Source organism: Bos indicus, chromosome 19 (assembly GCF_029378745.1).
Source record: "Bos indicus isolate NIAB-ARS_2022 breed Sahiwal x Tharparkar chromosome 19, NIAB-ARS_B.indTharparkar_mat_pri_1.0, whole genome shotgun sequence".
NCBI classification, from domain to species: domain Eukaryota; kingdom Metazoa; phylum Chordata; class Mammalia; order Artiodactyla; family Bovidae; genus Bos; species Bos indicus.
Window position 1 is genome coordinate 10,050,954 of NC_091778.1, and position 26,394 is coordinate 10,077,347.

Consider the following 26,394-nt stretch of genomic DNA (forward strand, 5'->3'; position numbering starts at 1 on the left):
GCCCTCAGATGCCCCAAGCCCAGGGTGATGGCTGAGCTTGAAAAAAGTTGACAGATCACACAAACTTTGTGGGCCTGAACCAAACTAGAAAGCTTAGTTCAGTGACATCATGCTAATAGTCAAAAACATAAATCCTTACATACGCAGGCATGCTGGTACAAAGGAAAAGCTCTTTCCAGTGGTATAGCCTCCACCCCAAATATATTCCACCGCTTAAAACGGGGATATAATGACACTACACACATTGAGTTAGCAGTCATTTATCTCCATTACCGAAAAAATGATCCATTTGCAAAAAAATTAAAAATTAAAAAATGGTGCTTGTTAATGCCTGTCCAGATGCTCTTGTGAACACTGGGGCAGAGCAAGAACATACATACTGAGTAAACGCTCTTTACCCAAATTCCAATAGAAACATCTCAATTTCGTCTTCATCTCAGACTCCATAGTTCAGAATTCAAATAGGATTCTGTTTCTCTTAGTCTTCAAAGAGTTACCATGTTAATACATTGCAGATCTTATATTATGACTCCCTCTTTCTGAATTCGGGCTCCTTCCTCTTCCTTTCATTGGCCTAGATTAAAAAAAAGCCTCATTGGGTCAATTTGATCTTCAGCTGAGGATCCCTCTATTCTTCACAGTGAAAGAAACAGGAAATAATGACGCAGGTTTTGAGGAACCTATTCAGTATGTTCCCTCAGTGAGGGACATGAGCAGTGGTGACCTAAGACACTGAGGTGGCATCACAAAACTTAGACTAAGCTTTAGGTAGGTTGCTCCACTCTAGACAGCAATACCGAGATGGCAACACAAGGCCAGAACAGCGTTAAGATCTGGCATGAGCTCTAGATTTGCTTCTTTAAGGATGTTTCTTGACTCTGAGAAGTCTCTGAACTATTACAGAAGCTGCCTAAAGTTCTACAGTCAGTCATCTGGCCCAGTATATAAGCAGGTGCAGGGAACCTGGCAAGCTGCTCTTTAAACTATGGCATCACTGACGTGAGTCTGAGTGAACTCCAGGAGTTGGTAATGGACAGGGAGGCCTGGTGTGCTGCGATTCATGGGGTCGCAAAGTCGGACACGACTGAGCGACTGAACTGAACTGAAACAACAGTTGTAGTCAGCATTTAATCCTTAAGTTGTGTACTAAAACATAAAGCTTACCTGCTATCCACTAATACTATGTGAAGCATTTCACCCTTGATTGCCTGAACTGTGGCAGCAAGCTCTTTGCTAGACCTAAAGAGGACAATTCCTAGAGAGCAGGACAGATTCTGACTTGGTGAATAATTTACTATGATACACAGGGAAAATGGATCAGATTCAGAGAATCTAGATGTTTCCTCTGAAGTAATTTTAGTCTCCAAAACAAAGCACACAAGGCTCTACTCAACTAGTTGACAGAAGTTAATTAGCCTTTTACCCCTAGGCCTGACCCTGTCCTCTGCAAGCTGTTTTACTGACCTTACATTAAGTCCCTCCACAACTTCCTAGCTCCCAGCTGTTTCCTCTTATTTTTCCAGCTTCCTCACTCCTCACCCACCCCACAATCTCTCATTTCACTTTCTCTCCCCCTTCCTCCCCTTTTATTCAGCAGTGAATGCTGACAGCAGATGGCAAGTACTCAATTCAAGCCAGTGAAAATGCGTCCAAAGCATCAGGTAAAAGGCAGTCCCAGAAATAAGAATCCTGGGGGTTGCAATACACACACTCTCTACCTGTCACTGATTTATTCTTTAGATGGGAAAGGAATACGTTTATTCTTCACATATGAAGGAATTATCCTCAGACGAATTAAAACTAAATTAGATAACTAGTTTTGCTTAGTTATGCTTCTCAGGGACAAGAGGATTTTTTTGTTTGCATTAGAATTGGTAAGTTTTATTCCTAACTTGTCCAGGACCTACACAGTACATTTAGCAAAACTCATGAAGCCTTAGGAAGTCCCCACGTATGTTCTATACGCAAATTCATTTAGCTAAAGATCAGTTACTCTGATCACTTAAGCAAAGCATATGGAAGGTTCAAGTTCATACAATCTGTGATTAGCTTTCTCCCCACAGAAGAGCTGAAAAAACTGAAAGGAAACCTCGACTACTAGAGGGAGGTTTGGGATTTGTTCCACAGTGATCTTAAAACCACAGGAATTTGGGGATGGAAATGTACCTGAGAAAACAGGAAAGGGAGAGGGAAAAGGCACCCCAAGGACACAGCTTCAATCAGAAAAGTTTGTCTCCCCCATGGTTCTAAGAACTCTGGTAAACGCCTAGTCCTAGAGATACTGCATGGATGCCATCTAAAGATAATCAGCTCAGCTTCAGCCCAAAATTCAGGCTGTGCTATCTCCAACCTAGAATGATATATTCTAGGTTTTGAAAGGCTAGCCAAGACACCCTAGGTACTAACTTTTCAGTTCATAATGTATTGGACAAAACAAAGACCTCCTAATGTGGATTCTCTCCTTAGAAAAATGGCTCATGTGTAGAACTATGCCATAACTATCATGCTTTTTCAGTAAGCAAATATTTATGAAGCATCTATTTAAGGCCAGGAACTGTACTAGTCAGTCACTGGAATATGTTTAAGAATCTCCTCCAATAGAGAAATCAAAACTGGAAATAACTATAGACTAGTTAAATGTTTATACAAAATGATTATAAGAGCACTGGGAAGAAAACAAAATAGTAAAGGGGCTACTTTCCCTGCTAAATGAGACTTCACTTCATTGGTTCTCACATAACTGGCAGCTTTGACACTGGGCTGTCATCTAGGGTTGAATATCACAACTAATGCCTAATAGGCTGTACACTCAGGACCAAGTATAAAGCAGACTGTTACCGCAAACTGAAAGTCATCACACATTGCTTTTAAAGCTGATAAAGCAATTCAATCTGGTTTTGTGTATCACATCTATTTTGCTAATATGAATTTAAGTGTACACTTAGCTAACAAAACAAGTGCATGTTTACATTTACCCATTCTCAGGATCTTTTTCGTGCTACTATCCTCTGAGACTGTAGCTTGGTAAAAGTAGCTAGCCAGGCTCTGGTCACTGATCTGTTTTCTGTGGGCCAGTGTGACCAGAAGGGGTCAAAAGAGGGCAAGGGCTTCTCTGATGTTGGCTGTGCACTGCACACTGGAAAGCCAGGGAGCTAAGTACCCCACTTTGTACTGTTGGGCTCTGGGCGATGGCCACTGTGACAAGATGAACACTTTGAAAACAGCCCCATCAACCTGGCTAAGAACATGGATCAAAGACAGCACCACGGGGCACCCTGGTGGCATCAGGTGGGTATTACAGATAGTGATCACTTGGGTCGAAGACTTCTCTTTCCCCGCAACCTCTCCACTGGAAAAAGGCCGTTTTTAAAAAGCAATATAGTAATAAAATAAACAAGAACTTCTCACTAGAAGACATGGACTCAAGTTCTGTCACTTTAACATCTTCAAATTCATTTCCTCCAACTCCAAAATAAGGCTAGAAACATTGGAGAATTAAAAGGAATCAAAGCACTCCAAAAAAAACCAGCTACTACTTCCACCAAGTATTTGTCCTGTGTCCTTGCATTTTCCCCTCTAACTTTTCCATTAAGAAGGTAGAAAATGGCACAAACTCTTGAAAAGTCACTACTTTGGAAGTAAGCCCAATCTGACTGGAGGACCACACTACATATAAGATCTAAGCTATGCAGTTCACCTGCTGAGGACTTCATGACCGTATTTATACATCAACAGTAAGGTGAGTGTTGTGCACCAAGCACCTTAGAAAAAGTGTCAGAAAGTTGTTAATACAGATTTTGGTCTCTAGGAGTTTACCATGTAGCTGGAGGAAATAAAAACATACTTGAAATCAGACAACAGTTTAAGGGCAACATGCAGGTGTACACATCACGTGACACTACGTATGCTGAAGAAAAGCAAAGCACAAATACAATGCAACTAGTGCAAGAATGCTTTAGTCTTTAGCAGATCATGAAGGGAAGAATTCCCAAAGGCAAAGTAATGTGAGTGCTTTTAAGATTTGTGAGTTTGCAGAGTCTGTGGCTTTGAGAACTGCTTATGCTAGTTGATCCTCTATCAGCCTAAGGATCAGGGTCAGGGTCCTGCAGTAATGTTAAGATTCCCAAACCAGTAATATACTACCCAGTTTCTTCATTCTATATATAAATCTCTTTATGTGTAACTACTAATAAAAAAGAACCAAAATAATTCAATCCTAATGAGAAAACTGTAGAAACTCATTGAGACAGGATTACTAAACTCATAACTAATTTAAGGCTTCTTCTGTAAGAATTATACTTAATAATGGAAAATCCAGGAGAAAGCAGGGAGATCTGGGTTTGGAAGATCCCTTGGAAAAGGGAAAGGTTACCCACTCCAGTATTCTGGCCTGGAGAATTCCATGGACTGTATAGTCCATGGGGTCACAAAGAATCAGACACAACTGACTTTCACTTTGGGAGAAAGCAAGAGAGGGAACCCCTCTGCTCCTTTAGGAGACACCACCATCAATTCTAGAGGATCTGTACTGAAGTGTGGCACATCTTACAAAACAACTTTTTACTTTGCAAGACTGATTTTGGGGACAACATTTGTTTTTACAATTATACATGGCTTAAACTAGCATTTACATTAGTAGACCCTGGAACACAGGCTTGACTATGCAGGTGCACTTGTATGTTTGGTTGCATCTGCAGATGCATTGACTGCAGATACAGAAGGCTGACTGTAGTTAGTTTTACACTGTGTGGCAGGTCAGCACCTCGAACATGAATGGTCAACAGTAATTTGCATTTCCTATTTTCACAGCTGAGAAATTATTTGATGCAATGTTAGGATTACCACTTTCTCCAATAATCTACCCAGTTAACCAATAGTTTGTGGACTAGGTTTCTATACCACTTTGCTTTTAAGGAGTACTAAAGTTCTTTCTCTTTGTCAATCAACATTTATTAAACTGTGCCAACTGGAGGTGGGAAACAAATCCAAATAGCGTCTTGAAGAATTCCATCTAGCAAGTAAACATTTGGCTCACTGGGAAATGCCAATACAACAAAAATTCTACTGGGTATAAAAAATTAACATAGAAATTTCAACAGTAATAAAATTGTGAGACTAAATGCATCACAGGGAGAGAGCTATTTTATGGGTTTTGAAGCTTGCTTTTTATAGTTTCAGAAATTAAATCTAACTTGACAGTGATAAGGACTTGAAGCAGCAGAGTGACTGCTAATTAGGGCAGAAAAGTTTGAAAACATACATATATATATAAGTAAAAACAATAATCATCAGTAAAAGATATTTACCAGATCAACCAGAGCAGGGAAAATGTGATTGAAAATGGTGATAAATTGTAGACTACATTCCACTGTTTCATACTAGATGAGCAAGTTTTAGTAAGATGAGACTTGATGGCCAGGATGGAGGTGGCCAGTTAACTGGTTTTTCATTTCTTTAGTAATGATTTTGGGTGTACGGACAAAGATGTCAGCATGGCAAATGAAGTTGGGAGACAAATTCAAATAGCATTTTGAAGAACTCTATCTGGGAAGTAAACAAAACCTTATTCTTGTTCAAGTGACAGACACAAATGCACCGTGGCTAAAAACTGGTTATATTAAGACACAGAACTTGACTTTCACCACGCTACGTGTTTACTATGTAGTGTCAGAGAACAAAGGAATCACTTTTTGTAGTGAGCTTGTTAACCAACAAGCACACTTACTGTCGTGTACACTTTAGTGTACTGTTAACCAACGTTTCACATCTTTAAGTTGTGCACGTGCATGCTCAGTTGCTTCAGTCACGTCCAACCCTTTGTGACCCCATGGACTGCAGCCCGCCAGGCTCCTCAGTCCATGGGATTCTCCAGGAAAGAGTACTGGAGTGGGTTGCCATGCCCTCCTCCAGAGGATCTTCCTGACTCAGATTGAACCCGCATCTCCTGCATTACAGGTGGATTCTTTACTGCTGAGCCACCGGGGAAGCCCCTTAACATTGTGGATGTCACTTACTTTGTAATTCAATTTAAGAAGCAAAATTCCCCAAAAATTGTTAGAAATATCAGGAGATAAAAAGATGGAAAATGTCTTAATGTTACTTAGCTTCTTCTGTAAGTATCAACTGGAGGACTGATTTCCAACTTGCAAATAGAAGAACCTGAGTCTATTTACTGGTTACTTACTCAAGACACTCAGAAAGGGAAGTAAAATAATTCAAATTTCTATGTTTCTCTTTCTAGGCAACTGAATTGAGTAATTATCTTTCGAGTGTCTAAGCAGGGCACAGCATTGTGCTACGTACCCGGGAAGAAAGGGGAAAACAGGTTATGACCTGTTAGAAAAGAGACAGTAAACAACTCACTGACTAAAGGCACACTGGCTCGTTTTAAGATAGGGTAGAAAAGTGCTATGCGAATAGTGAGGAAGGAGGAGTAGTGCTTTTTCAGTGACTATCAGGTGACGGACTGTCTCGGTTCCTTAGGAAATAAACTCACGAATCCGGATGAGGCAGATAAATGGATAGAACATGACATACACCATACGAGATATACACAAAGTCTGTGCCAACATAGTATGGTAGGTGTTGTTTTCAGAGAGATGACTTTTGATACTGGGACGAGGTTATCAACAGCTTTAGATTCAGCCCAAGATTCCAAGTCCTAGTTAAAGGCTGTAGGTTATGTTTTGTCAACTGATGTAGTAGTCCATTCATAAGGATTAAACCTTAATAAACATAACTTGAAAGCTTATCTCAAACTTACAAAGGCTCTCCTAATACCCAGCACTTCAGGGTACAATTCTGTCATGCCATCTGGCACTTAAAACCACCTTCAAGTTTAGCCTTTTTCTTTCACAAAGGGAATTCCAGATTTTCAGTTGAGCAATTTAGGATTTAGTCTCTTCCCAAGTTAAATTAAGATATCAGAGCTAACATTTCTTGAAATGAAGGATAATTTAGTGCACTTTCAGTACTCAATCCAATTTGCAGCAAGGCTATCTCATTAGTTGGCAACTACCTTTGGTAGCCTAACTTGGTACATAAAATGTGAGATTGGTAGGCAAGGTAATCTCTGTGTGATTCTCTTCTAGAATACATTTATCCTCTTTTAGTGTCTTATTCTTCAAAGCAGTTTCTAACATGTGTGTCTGAAGCCAAGTGCTCCCATATTGACTAAATGGTATCACAAGTGGGCCTAAAAACTTATTTTTAGTGACAAAAAAGCTTGTGTCCTTTACATTTTTGTAATGTAAAGTTGAAGGGAGATGGGAATGACAAATGCTGAAGTGTTAGTTCCTAAAAGTCTGTACTGACATTTTGATCACAGCATACTCTGCCTGTTCTGCAGAACAGAAAACTTGTAAGTAGCCAACCTGATGAACAGACAGGGTTGTAAGACACTAACACTCACTCAAAGTCTCAGTAATGTCAAGAAATAAGACTTAACACTCCAGAAAGTGTTTCACACCATATAAACAAAGGTTTCTCAAAGGATACTCATTTTGTATATCACATGACCAACTTCATGGCTAGAGGGGGGAGGAGGGGGAATGGGTGGCACTCCTGTACCTGATTCCTACACTTCTGGCCTTACTATTACATACTTGGAGATGTACAAGGCAGGTAGAAAAACAAGCAGCTTCACATCTTCAGCATTTTGTCCTAAGTCCCAGAAGCTAGACAAGTTTTGTGATTTATACAAGCTTGAAAGGGAAGTCGCTCAGTCGTGTCTGACTCTTTGCGACCCGGTGGATGGGATTCTCCAGATAAGAATACTGGAGTGGGTTGCCATTTCCTCCAGGGGATCTTCCCTATCCAGGGACTGAACCCAGGTCTCCCACATTGCAGGCAGATGCTTTAACCTCTGAGCCACCAGGGAAGCCCTTATACAAGCTTGGTACTCATTAAGTATTATTCAAAACCTAAAGGAAAAGGCAAAGGATTTTGACCAACAGATGGAGAGGCAAAGGTAGAGTTACAGGAAAAAAAACTTAAGACCAAAAAAATTCTAACTTTGGAGCTGATCGAGGATTAAGTTTCCACCTTGCTGTTACCATTCTTTGCCCTAGGGTATTTCCTGGTTAAATTTTGCATCGTAGCACCCTCTAGTGGCTATGTGATTTTTCCCTAACATTTACTCAAATTTGGGGAGTGGAATAGACCCTGGTAAACAAAACAACATCCCTCCAGACAACTCATTAGACATCTGGCATACCTTTAAAATTGTCTGCTCAAAGTATATTCGGTGAGTAGGAGTAAAGCATTCTATAGCTCTTAGTAACTACTATCTTTACACTGATAATTCTATCAGCAATTATAAAAAGTTAAAACATTTTAACCTTTTTAAGAAATGAAGATGAAACACCCAGGATCTACTCAACTGTCTCTTCTGTTTTGCATACCTACATAAATGGCAATCACCTTATGTTTTCTCTCTTGCCAGTGAGTCACCTATTTCAAAATGTTTGAGATTTTCTTCTGCCTAAGCAGCACCAAGAACTTTTGTATAAGAAAAAGATCTTTCTCTCCTTTCATCCCTACAAATCACATTAAAATGTTGTCAGGTATAGCCTTCAAAGTTAGAAGAAGCACCCCCCACCCCAATCTCAAGTATAATTACATGGATAAGCTCGAGTATACTGTAAGTTCTCGAATCTACATTTTAAGCAAAAGTTTTTGCCAGGATTACTATTTATTCAACAATCAGGAGACAAAATGAACACCTTTCCTTATAATCTCCCTTTACTTCATGCCAATCCCACCCTTTCCTATAGGATCAGATTCTTATTAAAAAAAAAATAGGTACTGGGAAAAATTACCCCCAAATAGAGTATTCCACTGTATACAATGGAATGGTAGAGTACTTATTTCCTTCAATGGAGAAAATTACAAGTCCACTATAGCAACAGAATATAAAAAAATGTGTCATACCTTTTCTGGTGGCTGCTTCAGCCTAAAGAGATGTGGGACTAACAGCTTAATAAAGAAATCAGAGTAACTGGGTTTGTTTTCACTCACACGCCCAAACTACACAGAAGCCTTCGCTCCGTGTATTCTGTAACAGTTCTACAACCCTTTATCCAAACTCTCTGGGGCAGATGTATTTGAAATTCAGAGCGTTTTGCATTTTATAAAGGTTTCATATATAGACCCTTTACCACATTAACACTCAGCACAACCTGTGGCAACTGACATTAGTATTTCTTGGTCACACCAAGTACAAAACAAATGCACTGATTTTGGTCATATTTGACATTCAATTTGCTTAACATCAAAATATTCTGGAGTTCTGGGATAAAAGATTGTGAACCTGTTTTCTGTCTTTGCATTCTTCATACCGTGATAGAAATAGGTTAAACCAAAGAATGGTTATAAGAGAACTTCAGTCTAATAGTTTTTCTTTTTAATACTATTTTTATGGTAAATACAGACATGTAACTTGTGATTTCATTACAACGTCATGTACAAAGTAAGCAAAAAAGCACACAAATAATTCTTCACAGAAACTTGAAAAAAAAAAAGGCCCTTAACAAGCAAGATATATTTCAAAGACAAAACTGATAAAGTTAAAATCTAGAATTATATTCAAGTTAAAGCACTACAATGAGTAGATACATTAACATTCCAAACTATAAAACTTAAGGGGGAAAAAAACATTTTAAATGAAGGAAATCTGTTCACATTCCAAACAGCATTTTAAAAAAATTACTAAATTTTAAAAATAAAATTCAGATCCCAAACAATTAGGAATCAGAAAATGGGTTTCTTACCTTCTGTTTCCAGGATGTAGGCTGAACAGCAAGGTGGGTTACTCAATCTGATGTTATGAGAAATAATTCTTAGAGACTTAAACTTCTCCTTGATTAGAAAATAAATTATAAGCTCCCTACAACATCTAAGGGGACATAAATACGAAGAAAAGAGCAAAATCCAAGACTGCTTTTTTAATCCCAGAAGTATGACTTTCTTCTACGAGTTGCTAATATAGGTGGAGATTTAAAGTCCATTTCCTAAGACTCTTACATTTAGCTGTCTAGTCTACTCTTACTGAACTGGAAAACCTGGCCCGTCTTTCATACACAGGTTAAATCCTCTCTAATCTTAAACAGCCTACATACCAGGGAAGTAGTATTCTCCATCTCACTTCAATCTGGTTGGGACTACTAAAACTCCTAAAGTAGAGCTCATCTTTCAACTTAGCTTAAATGCACTCAACTTTTGAGTGAGGGCAATTTTCATCTTGGTCCTGTTTACAAAATAATGAAAACAAATGAACTCAGGGCCTGCTAAAGTCTAGCTCTTTACAAAATCATTTACTCTTTTAATGTCTTACAAAAAAACTTGAACTTTTTGGCCAACTCAGATGAAACAACCTAGTTTTACATATTGTCTACTCTTGAACACTGTATTTTGAATTCCTACATTAAAACTAGTTACTCCCTTAATGGATCTATACAAAGTGCTCTAAAAAATGGAATCCTAATCTTGACTTTACTATCCCTTCTCTTCCTCCAGACATTCCACAAGGTTCATTTAAATGTATTAGCTGGGTGACCTTATGCAAATCTTTAGGTTGTCTCCACTACCAAGATTTCTAGTGTCTCCTAGGTTTTAAATCACATCACCTGAATAGCAGTCTTAAATTCTGCTTCCAATTATAATTAACACTCCAGGGAAATCTTATGATTTAGCTATCTTCTAGGTGCACAAAAAGTGGTCTGATGATTGTGACTAGCTATCAGGACATCAGAAGAAAAAAGATCAGGAATACTAAGTAAAAACTCCCTCCTTCCCCCAACTCTAAATGAAAATTTAGCACCAAGGGGCTCCCAAGTAAAGATACAAAAACTAGTAGGTGACAAGATGTCATCACTGCTTTGGTATGTTTTGGATAGTAACTTTATGGTTAAGAAGAGTTCCAAGGCAAAATTCTAAAGAATGCCCAGCTTTTTATTAGCAATGATTCACTCAAATAAACAGTTAAATCTTCCAGTGGGCTATTCACATTTCAAACAGTAAATGTAATTTATGTTAAGAATTATAATCTGTGCTGAATTTTAATACTTACCAATTTTTGAGATGAATTATTTTCATTGAGAAACTCAAAGGCTAATAATACCAACATTCGCTAGTCATTACCTGATTTTACACAAAACTCTATGCTAATTACCAAAAATAAGCAGTATCCATAAACTTAAGTCATTTTTAACCAAAGCTTTGAAGCTTATCCTCCAGAAACTAAATCACCCTTCATTTACCACATTACATACACAACTATCTTATTCTCACTTTTTATCTTCCCCTGAAGACTTTTACAATGAACAGTAAGAGATAACTAATACCATTTATTAGCAAATTCCTTTCAAGAACCTTTAATTTACTGACACAAACACAAAAATCAGAATCTTATCAGTTTTAAGTATTAACTGAGACTAGTCACCCAGTAAAAAAATCTTACAAGAGGAAAAAGGACAACCATGCATAGTTTTTTAAAAAATGTTTATTTTTTTCAAAGAAAAACGGCAACAGCCAATTGGAAACCTACTTATTCTTCAACTCCAATTTTGTTTTCTTTAAATTTAGAAGTGACTTACTGATTTACTATTTTAAACAAACCCCCCCTTTCCCCTTTAAATGTTTACCATCTACTCGTGCTGAATCCTTCCAAGGAGATTGCTCCAGCGTATATCTCCAGGTCCTCGCTTTGCTCCTTTTACCAAAAATGCAAAACACAATTCCATCGTGCATCTTAAGGGCTCCAATCGTCAAAAATAGGAAAAAAAAAATCTTTGGAATAGCCAATTAAGTTGAATAAAAAAAAAAAAAAAAAATCCACACGTATGCGGTTTGGTTGGGGCAGGAATCCACTCCTATGTTCCTGGTAATCTGATCCCGCTCCATGAATCCTTGTAATTCATCCTCCCTATCCTATCCACATTATGATTTGAATCCAATGATCCAGCTCCAAGGATTGGGATCCAGTGAGCCCTCTCCAATCCAAACCTTTATAACCAGCAAAACCAAAAAAGAGGAGGCAAAATGTTAGATACTGTAATCAAAAAAGGTTTCTGGGGAATGATGAGTTATGTCTGTCATCAGTTTAACAGATGTACATCAATAACTATCAAATTCCCCAAAACAAGTTTCTGAATGGTGTTCTGATAAATTTTAGAAACTTAATCATCATAGAGACTAATTGGAAGAAGCATTTTATATTTACAGTTCAACTGATAATGCCAACACTTGTTACTGTACAGCGTATTACAGGTTTTGTGGTTGCAAAAAGTTAAGTAGTTGAAAAGTTTACTGGTACTGCTACCCCCCTAAGTCTAAACTAAATCTAACGCTCCCATTTGTAATTTAATTTGTAAATTAAAAGTATTTTAAACATGAGTCAATTACAAATACTAGTTTAAAGGGGAAGGTGAGACTTAAAATTATTCCCAACTAGATTATCTACACCAATATGCTGGAATTCTATATTTTGCTTTCATTTTGTCTTTAAAAAATGAAGTAGCAACGCTATATCAGTCACACAGAGGACATGCAGATTTAGCAGTATTGATATTATACTCTATCTGGTTGGAATTAAAGACACCCTGTACCCACATGTACACCAACAGCAGGTCACACATTAACAGTTGTAACTAAGCATTATGACAAATTAGCCAGTTCTTCCCACATTAGTCCCTATTAAAACAAAAAAGGGAAGGGAGCAAAATAGTTACAAAATGGGCAATGTAATTTTGCCACAATTGCCAAGGTTTAAAGAGCAAAGCAATTGTAGCTAAAGGTAACTGCATAAGATGCTTACAAGTGTTTTATGGTAGATGTATACATAATCAATTTAAACCCTTGCCTTTTAGTATAAGGTCAATACTGCCAATTTCATCTGTGACAATAGCACTTGGAGTCATACCATTGCCTCCATTATTGATCTGATCCTCCTCAATCCTCCTTTTGACAATCCTAAAATGATTGAAATGTGCTCCACAATCCTTAATCCAAAGCATTCTTAATCCATCTCTTCAGATATGTCTACAGAAAGACACATGAAAAGCAAGATAAACATAAGAACTTCCCCAGGTAAGATAACCACAAACACCCCCAACATCCCAGTTCACACAAACCAGAGCAGAATAGACATTTACACAATATCACAGTCTGAAGAGCATGGAGAGTTAACTAAATTTAAACAATCCTGGCTATGACATCACTTAAAATACAATTTATCGACATGAGGGGAATGTAGATGTTAGGAGCAAGGGGTATTACACAAGAATGCAATTCAACACTTTAGCCCATTCTGAACAAAACAGTTGGAATTAAAAAATGAAAAGATTGTACTGAATAAAGGAAAACTGTATACAACATGGGTTCTACAAAAAAGTGTCACCAATCATCTTATGTACGAGAGCGAGATCTGCTATGACGGGGAGAATAGCGTGGTGATCCTCTGCTTCTCCTTGGGGAATAACTTCGACTCCTGCTGTTGCTTCTGCTACGGCTTCTGCTACGACTACGGCTTCGAGATCGAGATCTTCCATAACTTGGACTTCTGGGCCCATCAACTTTAACCCGGATGTAGGCAGTTTCTCCCTATTGAATAGACAGAACTTTCGATTGAAAGATCTAAGCTTTCACCTGTCTTCAGGCATGCTGAATGAATACAACGTATTTAAACCAGAGGCACTTTACTGGGTTTACTTGGACACCCTTGCCCGAATCTTACCTTCAAATTCCACAGTTAAGACCACTGTATCCAATTCTGGCCAATAAAAAGAATAAGTGTATAACCTACCTCATGAGATCTAAACTTAGTGTTATCCAGTTTTCGAACTGCATAGGTCATATCTTCTTTCCGTACAAACTCCACGACACCAGTGCCATCTCGGTAAACATCAGCATAACATACATCACCTGCTTCACGCATGTGATCCTTTAAATCCTGCCAGCTTCCACTTGGAGGCAGTCCTGAAAAAGATTTTTTTCAACAATTATTCTAGTATTTCACATTAAAGTTAAAATTTACATTAGAACCAAGACTACTTTAAAATTAATGATTAGTTTTAACATCCTAGGTTAAAGATTCAAAATTCTAGAATTAAAAGCCGCAAATTATTTGGAAAGTAACTTTCTTCATATTCTAGGCATTGCAATCTAATTCGCCAAATCTCAAATACAGTAATTCCTGGTTACTGAATTCATCCATGCGACTAAAATAATTTAAGACCTAGCATGAAAACTAGCATTTGTCAAACTGGTCATGCAAGTAAAGTTTAAAGTGTGGTATCTGTCCAAAAGTGACATCAACCCGCACGAACGGTCAACTCACCAGAGACAACCACTCTGTTTTCAGAACGCCTGGATGGGGGGCCATAGCGGCCCCGGGGAGCCCCGCCACCTCCACCCCCGCCGCCGCCTCGGCCTGTACCACGGCCGCTTCGAGGAAACTCCACCCGCAGACGATATCCATCGTAATCATAGCCGTCGCGACCGTACACCGCGTCTTCCGCATCCCTGCGTGATTACAGAAAGCCGAAGGGTAAGAAAAAGGACCGGGAGGGGTGGCTAACTCCGTCGGGGAGCTCACAGAGCCCCGCACATGCGCACCGGGGGTGGAAGAGCCCACATGCGCTGCATAATAGCAACGGCCCCTCCCCCACCCAGAAGTACACCAGGCTCCCGACCACTACAGCAGCCCTCAGCGCCTCAGTTTCCCGCTCCGAGCCCGCGAGCCGGCTCTGGAGACGCCCGGGGGACCCAGTCACCAGAGAAACCTCACCGCCTCGGCTCCTCGCTTCACTCGTGCACGGGCGATTCGTCTTGCTCCCAACCTCAGAGCCCACGTCCCCATTCTCTCTAAGGCCTTGGAGCATTCCCCAACTACTCCAACCTATATCCTCAAGGCCGCAAGTCCCTGGCCGCCTCACCGCGGGTCCTCGAACTCAACGAAGGCGAAGGGCGGTCCTCCGCGGCGATTCTTCAGGTCGATGTCGCGGATAGCACCGTATTTGTAGAACACGTCCTCAATGTCCTTGGTTCGGATGTCTGGAGGTAAGTTCCCTACGTAGATGCGGCAGTCGTTGTTCCCTGCCGGGCCACGAATCACACCACCTCCCGACATGGCGGCGACGAAAAGCGCGGACTCGAGAACAGGCCTTCCCACCAAGCCTAGCGAACGGCAGAGCGAGCCCGCCGCGACACCACGTCTCCCGCGGCCCCTCCAAAATGGCGCCTTTATCAGCTCGGCGCACGGATATGGGGGGGAGGGAGGAAGAGAAGCGGGAGGAAGCAGCTATTCGATCTCACTGCGCACGCGCAAGAGCGTAACGGGTGTGCTGCGAAAGGGACGCTGGCACACGCGCGACGTCACCCTCCGCGCGAAGGGAAAAAAGTTCCCGCGTTCCCGTTGTGCCGAGAGCTTTGCAAAGGGACTGACCAGCCATGTGGTAAAGATTTAGGGCAGAGCACTTGTAAAAGAGGGTTATTAATCTTGTCGAGTCCTAAAGAATAATCAATTTTCCCAGGAATAAGTCTCTTAAAGCAAAGGCGCTTTGGAAGGATTTTATGAAACCTAGCCTATAGCTTTATCCCACCATGCTCTGCGGTGTTAACGGCCTTGGGCGGGAAAGACGCCCCCGGGGGCGGAGTCAAAGGGGGAGGGACCGGGCGGTTGCTCCGGAAACGGGGGCGTCTTAGGAGACTGCGCCCAGTTCGGGACTCGGCGTTGTCTGTGATTCTGTGCGGAGGCAAGCCATCATTTTGTGTTTCCGCCCCGTCTCCTGTGAACCTGTGCGCTGCCTAGAGGACTGTGTAATATAGGGGAACCGAGCTTAGATTCCTCAGATTCTACATCAAGTACCGTTCTACCTTCGGTTCAGCACAGAGCTTTGTATATATTTAATAACTACATTCAACATTGCTTGTGTTAGTGGCGGCGAATCCTGCTCTGACCAATCGGTGGTGGTACCACCTGGGACCCAGATCTCTGTTTCTTTTTTTCACCGCCTATTACTAGGCCCAACGCATCGGAAAGGTGCATTGAAGGTTGCAGAATGAATTGTGCCTGTTACTTCTCCATCCCTTTTCAAAGAACGAGAAAAAACACGCGCGCCTGCCTGTGTGTATGCAGAATCTTGAAGTTCCTTCCTTTTTTGAACTCATTAGCAGGCCTCTCAAGTAATATGAATGAGCCCAATGAACTTGTGAGAACTACTGTGGCCGCTGAAGACCACAGTTGCTGCTCTGGACTGATCTGCTAGTGTACTGGTCTAGGGAGATTAGGACTTCCTACATTTTTTCCTATAGAGACATCTATCTGAAATCTGGATTTTTATGTGAAATGCTGGGACCTTAAATTATTAGTGATGAATTCAAGTTAAAACAACAAATCTGCAGTCAATAAATATGCTAAAACAGATCTGCATCCTAAGTGTAAGGATGATTTTCTTCAGTTGATGTATTTATTTGTAACAGTCCGTCTCCTCAGGGATGTAAGGCAGTTTATAAAGATACTATAAAACATTATTAAAACTAGGTGGAGAAATCTAGGTGCCTTTGAAATTAAAAAAAAAAAGATTGTTTAGAAGTCATGTTTTTAGTTCTGTAAGTTGATTGAATATATTTTAGTAAATGTTTCTCAGTAATTCCAAAATACAAATTTAATTTGCTCTTCAGCAGATCCATGGAGGATCTTTGGTAGTCCTTAAAAATTTCTGTGATAGTTGACAAAATTTTGTGTATGTGTGTGTGTACTTTTTTGTCTGTCCTTTAAATCATCCTTCATTGACATATTTTATCTATTGCCTTTTTATTTTTTAAATACTTATCTATTTTTAGTTGGTTGATGATTGGTTTATAATATTGGTTTGATTTCTGTCATACATCAACATGAATTAACCATAGGTGTATACTTGTCTCCTCCCTCTTGAATCTCCCTTCTACCCAGTCCCACCCCTCTAGGTTATTACAGAGTCCTGGTTTGAGTTCCCTGGGTCTTATAGTAAATTCCCATTGGCTCTCAATTTACATATGTTAGTATATATTCATCCATGCTACTGTCTCCATTTATTTCACCCTCTCCCTCATCTCCTCACCCTTGTCCATAAGTTTGTTCTCTATGTCTGCGTCTCCATAGCTGCTCTGCAAACAGATTTATCAGTACCGTCCTTTTAGATTCCATATATATGTGTTAATATACAATATTTGTTTTTCTCTTTCTTAGTTACTTAACTCTGTATAATAGGTTCTAGGTTCATCCACCTCATTAAAACTGACTCAAATGCCTTCACTGACATATTTTTAAACTGGGCTTGTAATTTAGAAAGAGAAGACCCTGGGAATTCCCTGGCAGTCCAGTGGTTAGGACTCCAGCTTCCACTGCAGGGGGCACTGGATTCATCCCTGATTGGGAAATTAAGATCCCAAATGCCAAGGCGTGACCAAGAAAGAGAGCGAGAAGACCCTGATAATTTTTAAAATGAGAAGCTGACCAAAAGGGACACTGTTTGAACAGATGTACTCAATAGTTATTTACTGAACACAGTTTCTTTCTAACTTTATCCATCCATTTATGATTATACAGGTTGATTTTCTGTTGATTAATGTTAAATCAGTAATAACTGCAGTGATTTAAACATAGGTGCTTTTAATTTCAGGTATTTTAATTCCAGAAAATAAGAAAGCCACAAATTTAATTTGATTTGTTTTCGTCCAGTTTGGTGGCTCAGATGGTAAAGCATCTGCCCGCAACGCAGGAGACCCGGGTTGGATTCCTGGGTTGGGAAGATCCCTTGGAGAAGGAAATGGCAACCCACTCCAGTAGTCTTGCCTGGAAAATCCCATGGACAGAGGACCCTGGTAGGCTACAGTCCATGGGGTCACAAAGAGTCGGACACGACTGAGCGACTTCCCTTTCTTTTCTTTCTGTCCAATTTAATGCAGTCATTTCTGATTTTGTTCAGTTTAGAGAAATACAAAGTAGAATTTAATAGAGTGAATAGAACATTCTTGTTTGTTTATTGGCCTGTTGTATTTGAGTGTAACCAAATTATAGGTTCTGAGGTCTATGACCAAGGTCATGGATGGCTGTTTATCAAGGTCTCCCAGGATGATACTAGCTTGGAGATTATTACATTAAGAGTGTGATCTTATACTATCAGTGTCCCAGAGTTTTCTGGCATGCTTTAGTCCAGAAGAGTAAAAAACAAGAAAGCAAGTAAACCAAACCATTTGTTCATTTGTTGGTGGCAGAGGGTGAAGCAGATTGATTTTTGGTAACGGGGATGATCAGATTGTATATGCCAAGAAAACACTTCGTCAGGTCTAGAAAGCAAGTCAGGAAGTTTCATAAGTAAGTGAGGAATCAAAACAAAATGAGGTGGATCATTTTGAGAGATAGTTCATTCAGATCCTGGTGAAACCTGATAAAGGATTCCTGTCCCACGACCAAGTGTGCCTATTCAAATACAGGAAAAATCATACCCTCTAGATCTCTTGCCGGAATAGCGCTGCGTAAAGACTGGCAGTTCTCTTTCTGTAGCAAACTTTCTTTAAACGGTGTACTAGACAATTGATTCGAGTTTACTGACCAAATGATAGCCACTTCATTTTGCCTCCTGAATTACATCCTCATCTTAATTAGGGGTTTAGAGTGTTTCCAAACTTCTCAGTTACACATTCAGAGACAGTTTTATGGATTGCTCCCATAACCAGCTAATTTATTAAGTATGGATTTTACCATTTTAATTCTCAGAAGCTGCCTTATTTTCAACACTGTTGGTGTATATGTAAAGTTACTTCCTCAAAAAGAAATTCTAAATGCTTTCGATTCAATCCAGTAAGTATAAAGTAGTGTCAGCACTGTACTGTACCCTGGAAATAATTACTTGGGGGGAGAAAAGGAAAAGAAATTCAAAGAGTTAGTTACTGTAAGGGTTGAGGTCACAAAACCTAATTTTTCAGTGATTTTCCTAATTCATAAAACTATACCTATGATGATAGTTATGTAACTCTGAACATATACCCCAAATCATTGAATTATAGAAGTAAAGCAAGTGAATTTTATGATGTGTGTGTGTGTGTGTAAGTTGCTCAGTCGTGTCAGACTCTTTGCAACCCCATGGATTGCAGCCTTTCAGGCTACTCTGTCCATGGAATTCTCTAGGCAAGAATACTGGAGTGGGTTGCCATTTCCTTCTCCAGGGGATCTTCCCAACCCAGGGATCAAACTCAGGTCTCCTGCATTGCAGGCAGATTCTTTACCATCTGAACCACCAGGGAATTTTATGGTATGTAAATTATAACTCGATAAAAATTTTTTAAATGACTGGGAAAAAAAATATCTTCACAATCAGCAAGATCTCTAGTACCATTGCTCTTCAGTTCAGTTCAGTTCAGTCGCTCAGTCGTGTCCGACTCTTTGTGACCCCATGAATCGCAGCACGCCAGGCCTCCCTGTCCATCACCAACTCCCGGAGTTCACTCAGACTCAACGTCCATCGAGTCAGTGATGCCATCCAGCCATTTCATCCTCTGTCGTCCCCTTCTCCTCCTGCCCCCAATCCCTCCAGCATCGGAGTCTTTTCCATTGAGTCAACTCTTCGCGTGAGATGGCCAAAGTACTGGAGTTTCAGCTTTAGCATCATTCCTTCCAAAGAAATCCTAGGGCTGGTCTTCAGAATGGACTGGTTGGATCTCCTTGCAGTCCAAGGAACTCTCAAGAGTCTTCTCCAACACCACAGTTCAAAAGCATCAATTCTTGGGAGCTCAGCCTTCTTCACAGTCCAACTCTCACATCCATACATGACCACAGGAAAAACCATAGCCTTGACTGGACAGACCTTTGTTGGCAAAGTAATGTCTCTGCTTTTCAATATGCTATCTAGGTTGGTCACAACTTTCCTTCCAAGGAGTAAGCGTCTTTTAATTTCATGGCTTGCAGGAGTTCCGAGGTAATTTGTGTTGAAATATGTCTTCCCTAATCTGGAAGTTCTGTTTTCAGTATTTGTATGTCAATCCCTACTGTCGTTTCTGGAGATATATGTTCATTTTACTAGGTAAGAAGAGACAAAGTTTAGGAATACTTGATTCCATGAATAGCAGTTGCCTCCAGAAACTGCTCACCTGAATCATTCGCTGTTCCCTTGCTCTCCTTGTTTTAGTGACTAATATTCTCTGAAAAAAGAAAAAAACAATAGTATCTCTTTTTATTTCATTTATATTTGTCTCATCTTCTCTAGTAAACTATGTTGACAGATTTCTGTTATAATTCACTTTATTACCAGTAAATTTGCTGTTAAAATGAATATTATTGACTTTTTACTGACTGTTCTTTGAACAAACTGGGACTTCAGATGAGGAGTATGTTGTTTCTATGGAAACTGTATCGTGTTTCTGTCAGTGGATAGACACATGGGTACAGTTGTTTTTCATTTCACAGTGTAGTAATGATGGCCGCTTTTCAAGCCCAAATAAACCATCTTAATAATACAGTCCCGGTAATCTTATTTTAGGACTGACCGCTCTCATTCTTTGATTCTTCTTGTTTTGTTTTTGGCTAATTCCGCCCATCTTCATTGTCGCATTATGGATAACAATAGTATATGTTTGTGCTGGAAAACAGCTCTTAGAATGATCCGTTACAAAGAGATGTATTTTCACCATGTCTCCCTTTTCCAATTAATACTATTGTTATTCCCTCTCCTTCGCTTCCTGCTTAGTTCTTTCTCTTAAAACATTAAAACTCCAGTTCATCATATTGTATATATCTTAATTGGAATAAATAGTTGTTTTAAGAATTGTAATGAAAATATAGCAGATGTGCTTTATTTGCTAAAAATGCTACCTTTTTGCCAGTTTTGTATTAATAGTGTGAGTCCTGTATAAGTGTTAGCTATTAGTAGTAGAAGTAATGATGGTGTTATATGTTAATACTATTGTCTAGTATGTTAGAATAATTTCAATAAAAATTGTATTTGAAGCTTTGAGAATGTGACTTTTTCCCCCCCCTTTATTGGTTTAAAAGATTATCTGAAAACTCGCAGAATTACTTTGCTAAATTTGCTTGCAGAGTTCAATAGTTGCAGCATAAAATACATGGCCCACAAGCCTAAAATACCTGGCTCTTTACAGGAAAAGTTCCTTCCAGCTTCTGGCCAAGAGAGAAAAACCTGCTTTTGTAATTCTTGCTTAAACCTAATTTAAAAATTCAGTTTTGTCATGTTCTCTCTCTCTCGTAGGTGTTTTTGATGGGTAATATCTTGAGTTGTAAGCATAAGAAATACTCTTTTTCAAGTGATATGTTGCTTACACACACATGCTTCAGCAACCATTAGTACAGTTTAATGCTAAGGTGCCCTGTCAGCTTGCCCAGCTGAGAAGAGGAGGCCCTGCTCTGCTTGAACTGCATTTTTTTGTTGTCTCATTGACTCAAAATTGCTTGTTGTAAGAGTTCAGGTGATTGTTCTTGCACTGAAATAATGTTGCATGCAAAGAGCCCATAACAGGTTTTGTTCTAAGTAAGTATTACTGTCTACTCACTGTTTCATTTGTAGATGAAATTTCCAAAATCTGTGGATTGTATTCCCCAGTTCTGGGAACCCAGCAGCTCTCAGGCTGCTGCTGGTACCACCAGTGAGGCCCCAGAGGACTGCTCGCTGTGGATACCTGTGCAGTCCTTCCATGTCTGGTTCCAGCCTGCATCCATGTGGTCGGGAGCTCACCAACTGCAGTTCCTTCCAAGTCAGTTTCTACTCTTTGTAGAATCCAGGTTCCAGGGAGGAAGATTTCTTTCCCTTGATTCAAAATCTCCATTTCCTATCTTGGGATTTATCTTTTATATAAGATGATTGAGAATGAGAATGTTTTCTTTTAAAGGAATTTCCTCTCTTTTCTGCAGGAGGATAACTTCTCCCTCTGCCTCCAATGTTTATGGGCAAACACTGATGTATTTTCCAAAGTCTGGATTGTTCACAGTTAATAACACATGTAGCATGTTCTCACTGCATAGTCAAGGTTCTCACCTCATCAGCCAAACATGGTCCAGTACATTTTTCTTTTTCTAGTTTCTAGTTCTAGTAAGTGATGAAAAACAAGCGTGAATACCTTTATGTGGTCTCGTAGGTCTCAGTTTCTGGTACAGTACAAGCCACAGCTTAAACAAACATATACACATCCCTGCAAAAACATCTACATCCATATAGAGATAAGTATTTTTATCTATATGTTCCTAATTCCCCATAGTAACTTTGCAGTGGTAAAGCATATCTTTGCTAAAAACAATGATTTATATGCCCAACTAATAATATTCAGCTTCTCAGTCTAAAATATCTGCAGTCAGGAAAGAGCTTTCTTTATAATTTTTCCCAGGTAAGTGGGTGTTATTTTAAATTTGTGCAACTGGAGAGCCCTATTAAGTAGGCTTCCTAACACAAAAGAGAAGAAATAGTCTAAAGGATTATTCATATTTTCCACCTTTGTAGATATACTAACTGCTTATCTCCTTAAACTATGTTTTCCTAGTTCAACTAAATCCAGATTTTTTTAAAAAAATTATAGGCATTTCTGTTAATGTTTTATCAAGTCACATTTCTTGAACTTTTGTTATAAATTCGTGGTTTGTAAGACTTCGGTGGTGGTCCAGTGGTTAAGAATCTGCCTTGCTGTGCTGGAGATGTGGGTTCAATCCCTGGTCAAGGAACTAAGATTCCACATGACTTGGGGCAATTAAGCCCATGCACCACCAACTAGTGAAACCTGAGCGCCCTACAGCTCATACTCTGCAACGAGAGAAGCCACCACAACTAGAGACAAGCTCCTCCTCGCCGCAGCTTGAGAAAGCTGAGTGCAGCAACAAAGACCCAGTGCAGCCAAAAATGAATGAATGCATGAGTAAATAAAGGCTTCCTTTAGAAAAAAACTATTGCTTTGCAAGTCCACCTGTGAATATTTGAGGCTCCAGTTACAGTTCCCATCTGACAGTGTACTCTTAAGATTCTCTAATTGCCCTTAAGAGAATATAATTGTCTCTCCCCAGTCAAGGAGACTGTCTCTCAACCTCTCTGACTTTGAAATTCCACACAATTAGCCCCCTTTTGATATGAGCTATAAACAGGGCTAGACCAAGCTAATTACTGCCCCCAAAATAGCAGAAACATTACTTTGCCAACAAAGGTCCGTCTAGTCAAGGCTATGGTTTTTCCAGTGGTCATGTATGGATGTGAGAGTTGGACTGTGAAGAAAGCTGAGCACCGAAGAATTGATGCTTTTGAACTGTGGTGTTGGAGAAGACTCTTGAGAGTCCCTTGGACTGCAAGGAGATCCAACCAGTCCATTCTGAAGGAGATCAGCCCTGGGATTTCTTTGGAAGGAATGATGCTAAAGCTGAAACTCCAGTACTTTGGCCACCTCATGCGAAGAGTTGACTCATTGGAAAAGACTGTGATGCTGGGAGGGATTGAGGGCAGGAGGAGAAGGGGACGACAGAGGATGAGATGGCTGGATGGCATCACTGACTCGATGGACGTGAGTCTGAGTGAACTCTGGGAGTTGGTGATGGACAGGGAGGCCTGGCGTGCTGCGATTCATGGGGTGGCAAAGAGTCAGACACGACTGAGCGACTGAACTGAACTGAAATAGCTTATAATTTGGTGTGCCTTCAAATTGATGTTCTTAGGTGTTTTTGCACCAATTTGTATGCAACAATTAGAATACCAAAGCCATGCATGCCCTGGCAGACTCATGGTCTTCCCTGCAGAGCTTCAAGCACTTTTGAGGTCTTAAATAAAAGAAAGTACTTGTTTGGGGATGGCATAAAGTAATAGAGGCTCTCACTAAGCATGATTTGCACTGTACCATGTTATTAAAGTGGTTTTTAAAGCTTACACCACTATATTTAAAAATACCTGTACCAACCAACCTCTGTTAAGTAATGCTCCAATAATAAAATAACCCCCCAGATCTCAGTGGCTTAACAAAATAGCCAAGGATTACTTCCTGCTTATGTTACTTGTTGGCAACCAGGGGTCGGCACAGGCACTTCCCTGCATATTTTATCCTGGAATCCAGCAATCCAGTGCATTGGAAAGATAAGCTTTGAATAAGATGGATGCCGGGGACCAGCCCCGGCTGATCCAGGGTATTCGAAGGAGAGACGGCGTAGGCGAAGATCAGGAAACAATTGCTTAATTAAATGTTAATTAAGGATATAAAGAGTAATAGAATGAGGATAGCTCAGTAAAATTCAGTGAAGAAAAGAGGCTGAAATAAGGATAGCTCAGTGAGGAAATTTAGTGCAGAAAAGAGGCTGAATAATTCAGCCAGAAGGTAAGAGAAAGAACGACATGGTGAGACCAAGTTTCGGTGAACAAGGCCCGCACTTTATTTTTCAAAGTAGTTTTTATACCTTAAGTTATGCACAGAGGATAATGGGGGAAGGGGTAGAGTCTTGCAGCAAACCAGGCTTTCTTCCTGCAAACTTATCATATGCAAAAGCTTAGGTGATTTGCATCATCTTCTGGCCCGGAGGCCTGTTAACATTTTAAGACCTTTTCTTCAGAAAACTTATTTTTCTCTAAAGGTGATTGGTCAGGAGCCACCCTCCAAAAGCATTAGATACAGTTGCATTCCTACAGCGCAAAGGTGTGGTGGGCTACAACAAGAAAAAGAATTAACTCAAGGGTCCCAGGTTACAAACATTAAAGCTACTATTTACACCAATTATATTAACCAATACACTGCCAGGGACACAGCAGGTAAGGGATATGGAAACTTAGCAGCAAACATTGGCCCAACAAGTGAAAATCCCTTCACCAATACAATTTCTAATCAATCTTTTAACTACTCAAAAGAATCTGTGTTTAGACAGTTTAGAACATCTCCTGCCTCTCACAGTTGGGAGGCTCTGAACAATCACATGAGGCCGGAAAAACCTATTCAGGCAGGCTAGAGGATTTCCAAAGGAGTTTGTAGGTTAAACACTGTCACACCCAGGAATTATTAACTGGAGCTGTAAGCTAACTTTTTTCAGAGAGGTAGTGGGGGACAGCCCCGCGTAAAGTCAGAGGTGTAGGTGAAAGCACAAAGCAGAAAGTGGGCAGATTCTGGTTTTGGGGGTATATGCTCGAGAATTTCCAGGGGGACTCCTGAAGCTCGATCCCGCCTTTGCGTATGCCGAGCCTCCTTCCTCATGACCTTTGTCATGGGCGGAGTTCCTCACGCTGGCTACCGGCAGTGATAGAATTCCAGTTGAGCTATTCCAGATCCTGAAAAGTGCTGCACTCAATATGCAATATGCACTCAATATGCAATATGCCGGCTCCCGGCATCTCCCCCTTTTTTATTTCTTAAAACAGCCAGATGCAGCTCAGTCGCGAGCTTTTGAATGTTCTGCCGAAGAATCCTGACAATACAAGGAAGAATGATTATGAGAAGCAGAACTAAAGATATTAGACAGAATGTTTTTTCCAGAAATAAAAGTTAGAGAAGGTGAGAAAAAAGTCATTAGCTGCTCCAGCGGTGGTAAAATCCAGTCGACAGTGTTCCAGGGTCTGTATTTGATTATGAAATTTCCCTAAGTCCAGGCCAATGTCAGAGCTGTTCCAAACACCTGAGATACGATTTTTGATTTTTTCCCATTCATAATCTGTCTCGTTTACCTTTAAAGGTGTCACGCATATCCACCAGTAATCAGCGTGGCAAGACAGAGCCATTTTCACTTTTAAAGCCTGTAACTCAGTCCCAATATGCATTATTGCCTCTTTTAAGGCGTCTACTCTCATCTCTAATTTCTTATCTATAGCTTCCTGTGTTGCTAGAGTTAAAGAAACACTTTTAGACATGGTATCAACATATTGGGCAGTATGCACTTGTTGAGTCAATGATGTTGCTGCCACAGTAACAGAAGTAATTGCTGCTATTAAAGCTGATATTCCTAAAATAAGTACCCACAAATTGTCATGATCACATTAAATCTTGTAGTTGTTGTAACACAGCAAGACTATAGTTAACATATCAATAAGTGGTTACATCATAAGATAAGGTGGACGTTGTAACACTACAAAGGAGCAAACATTATATTGAGGGTTTAAACAAGATAAGAGCATGCATTGTTCACAAGTCACTACATTGGGTCCACCAGTGAAAGTCACATGTACATTAAGTTTTCCAGAATCATTGGTAAAGAGAAAAACATAAGGAGAGGGTAGACAAGCCAAAACAGAATAAGTAGAATTATTTTCTGGTTGGAGTTCGCACTGCAGCAGCCCCGTCGGTCGTGCCAGGATCTCGATGTTTATCTTGCCTCCCCTTCTGGCGGGCTTCTCTTTTGTGATCGAAGCAATGGGGGAACTGGATGTCTGGGGGTCTGCAACGTGGCGAATCAACCTGTCTTGG

At 40.0% G+C, this 26,394-nt stretch overlaps 1 protein-coding gene across 1 annotated transcript; it reads right to left on the reverse strand.

The window, feature by feature from the left end:
• Positions 1 to 11,482: 11,482 nt before the first annotated feature.
• Positions 11,483 to 15,258, reverse strand: SRSF1 (serine and arginine rich splicing factor 1). The gene is made up of 4 exons (XM_019981365.2): positions 14,934 to 15,258; positions 14,336 to 14,520; positions 13,802 to 13,974; positions 11,483 to 13,599 (listed from the first exon to the last, which is right to left on the reverse strand). The coding sequence occupies exons 1-4, from the start codon at positions 15,125 to 15,127 to the stop codon at positions 13,405 to 13,407; spliced, it is 747 nt and encodes a 248-aa protein (XP_019836924.1). The 5' UTR covers positions 15,128 to 15,258; the 3' UTR covers positions 11,483 to 13,404.
• Between the last annotated feature and the right edge of the window lie 11,136 nt (positions 15,259 to 26,394).